Source organism: Scylla paramamosain, unplaced genomic scaffold (assembly GCF_035594125.1).
Source record: "Scylla paramamosain isolate STU-SP2022 unplaced genomic scaffold, ASM3559412v1 Contig2, whole genome shotgun sequence".
NCBI lineage: Eukaryota > Metazoa > Arthropoda > Malacostraca > Decapoda > Portunidae > Scylla > Scylla paramamosain.
The window spans coordinates 1,955,001-1,957,500 of NW_026973667.1; the positions used below are offsets into that span (position 1 = coordinate 1,955,001).

General features: G+C 36.5%; 1 protein-coding gene across 2 annotated transcripts in view; it reads left to right on the forward strand.

The window, feature by feature from the left end:
* Positions 1-1,475, forward strand: part of LOC135096009 (small ribosomal subunit protein mS39-like) — a 17,642-nt gene extending 16,167 nt beyond the window's left edge. For both annotated transcript variants that reach the window (XM_063997193.1, XM_063997192.1), the window contains one exon: positions 376-1,475. In XM_063997193.1, the coding sequence (XP_063853263.1) occupies positions 376-540 (165 nt within the window). In that variant the 3' untranslated portion in view covers positions 541-1,475. The remainder of the gene's footprint in view (positions 1-375) is intronic.
* Positions 1,476-2,500: the final 1,025 nt, after the last annotated feature.

Sequence of the window (2,500 nt, forward strand, 5' to 3'; positions counted from 1 at the left end):
TCATGAGTTGTGTGTCATTAAGTTCACTCACTACATTCTGGATAAATAATTTCTGAGCTGGAGTTGTTGAGAAGCCATCTTGGTTGAAGGAGCACTTGTCACAAGCTGCCAAGACATCGTGGGCAAGTGTCTGGGAACGGCTTATTACATTTTACATTGATTCCTATGAGGAAAATTTCAAACAGCATTCAAAAACAAATTAAGCCCAAAAACCAAGGTTCCACTATTTATTTATTTATTTTATTTTATTTATTTATTTATTTATTTATTATTTTTATTTTTGTTTATTTATTTTTATTTTTTATTTTTATTTTTATTTATTTTTTTTTTTTGTGTGTGTTTATATATTAGACCTTTACTTGTGTGTGTGTGCAGGCTGTGGTGCTGTATGCGCAGGACGCCGGGCACCAGGAGACAGGCCAGATGGCACAGCAGGTTCACTCCAGCCTGCCCCTGTCAAACCAACACCTGGCCAAACTTGCCTCAGCACTCGGCAGGGATGTTTACCTGCCACATGACACCCCGGCCCCTGCCACCTAGAGAGAGAGAGAGTGGATTTCAAATTGTCAAGTTAAGTTTGTTTTTATTTGTTTTATGTATTATTTTATTTATTTTATTTTTTATTTTTTTGTTTGTGTAAATAGTTGGTCTTTTGTTCTTATGTAAGGTTTATTTATTGATTTGTTCATTATTATTTTTTTTGTTGTATTCATATTCTTTTTTTTTTTTTATATATTTGTTGATTCACCTTTTTGTATTGATAATGTTCCTTGTGTGTTTCCAAGCAATGTTTTCATTGATTTATTCATTTTGTCTTTTGAAATTCATACTTTTTATTGATATTTTTATTTCTGGATTGCCAATTAAGTTTTAACCTATTTATTTTATCTATTATTATTTTTTTGTTGTAAACTGAAATTGTCTTTTTTTTCCCTTCTTGCTTTGTCATCAGTTTTTATCCTATTATTATTTTCTTTGTTCATTTTTGCATCTTCTCTTATTCTAGTTTACATCTTTCTTTCTTCAGTTTTTTCTGTATTCCCTCCCATCGTGTTTTGAAGTGCACAGCAAACAAACACCATCTCCACCAAGACTCTTATCTAAACGAACAATATGGCATCGTACAATTCAAGTATAGTCTTGGTACAAATATATATATAGTGTGAGCTAAGTACATTTCACCACAAGACAGGAGGGAATGCATTAACCAACCAGCGAATGAGAGAGAGAGAGAGAGAGATGGAGAGAGAGCATCAATCAGGCAGTGTTACCATGTTTCTGTGTCCTCACCCAGTCACTGCTACATCCTTTTACTTGTATGTTGCATCACAGAACATCATAATTTTCACATCCTTACTGTTTGGTTAGTCTCTCAATGGCTAGATCTGTTATTAGCAACCACGTGGCATTGTAAATAGATCAGAGGGCCACACTGTACATGGATTAGAGGAATAAAGCATTGGTATTGTACAGAGCATTGGAATATTCACTACAACCTTGCCTTCCTGACTGAGAGAGAGAAATGTGCTTAGTTGTAGGGAGTGAAATGATAAGGATGTGCGGTTAGTGATTATTTCGTGCTTGGTGTGTGGGGTTGTGTTCATGTGTTCTGGCAGTGTTGCAGCCTTAGCAGTGGTCGATATCAGTGTCTCAGTTTGTTTCTCCATGTGAATTTACTGTGTTAGTGAGTGTTTTGTGTGTTGTGGCAGTGTTGCATCCTTAGCAGTGGTCTGAACTAACCCCCACGGCCTCCAGGTCATTATTTCAGTTTGTTTCTCTTTTGTTCGGCATGCATTTACTGTTAATGAGTGTTTTGTTACGTTTGGTGGTGTGTGGGTTGTGTTCTTGTGTTCTGGCAGTGTTGCATCTTTAGCAGTGGTCTGAACTAACCCCCATAGCCTCAGTTTCTTTCTTGATCATTATTTTTGATGATTATTTTCCATTCGTTTATGTTCTCGCCGAATTGTACTTTCGTTGGATTGAGTCGGGCTGGTAATGTGGCTTTCAACCCTTCCACTGTGACATGCATTACTTCCCAGTATTCAGAATGGCTGTGCTAAGTCTCTCCAGGAACCATGAGATAGGAAAAGAAGTAAAGCGATATATTTTCCATCGTCTAGTGAGTAAAATATCTAGAAAGGGAGCTTTAGAATATTCAGCAAATTTATGGGTGGGGATGACTGGTGAAAACAGACAGGTGTGTTTTATACAGGGATTGCCATGTGTAGGCCTGATGGCTTCCTGCACCAACCCTTGTGTTCTTGTGTTCTTATTCCACAGCCTTCTTATCATTTCACCAGTACTTCCATCACACTCAAAAAGGAGATGGGAAAATAATGCATAAATTTTTCTTTTTATTTAATGTCAAAATCCTTCATAGAATATTTTATGCTGTGTCAGAACTAAAGATTCGTATGTATGTATGTTTGTGGCTGCAAGGAAGGATAGTAGTAGTAGTAGTAGTAGTAGTAGTAGTAGTAGTAGTAGTAGTAGTAGTAGT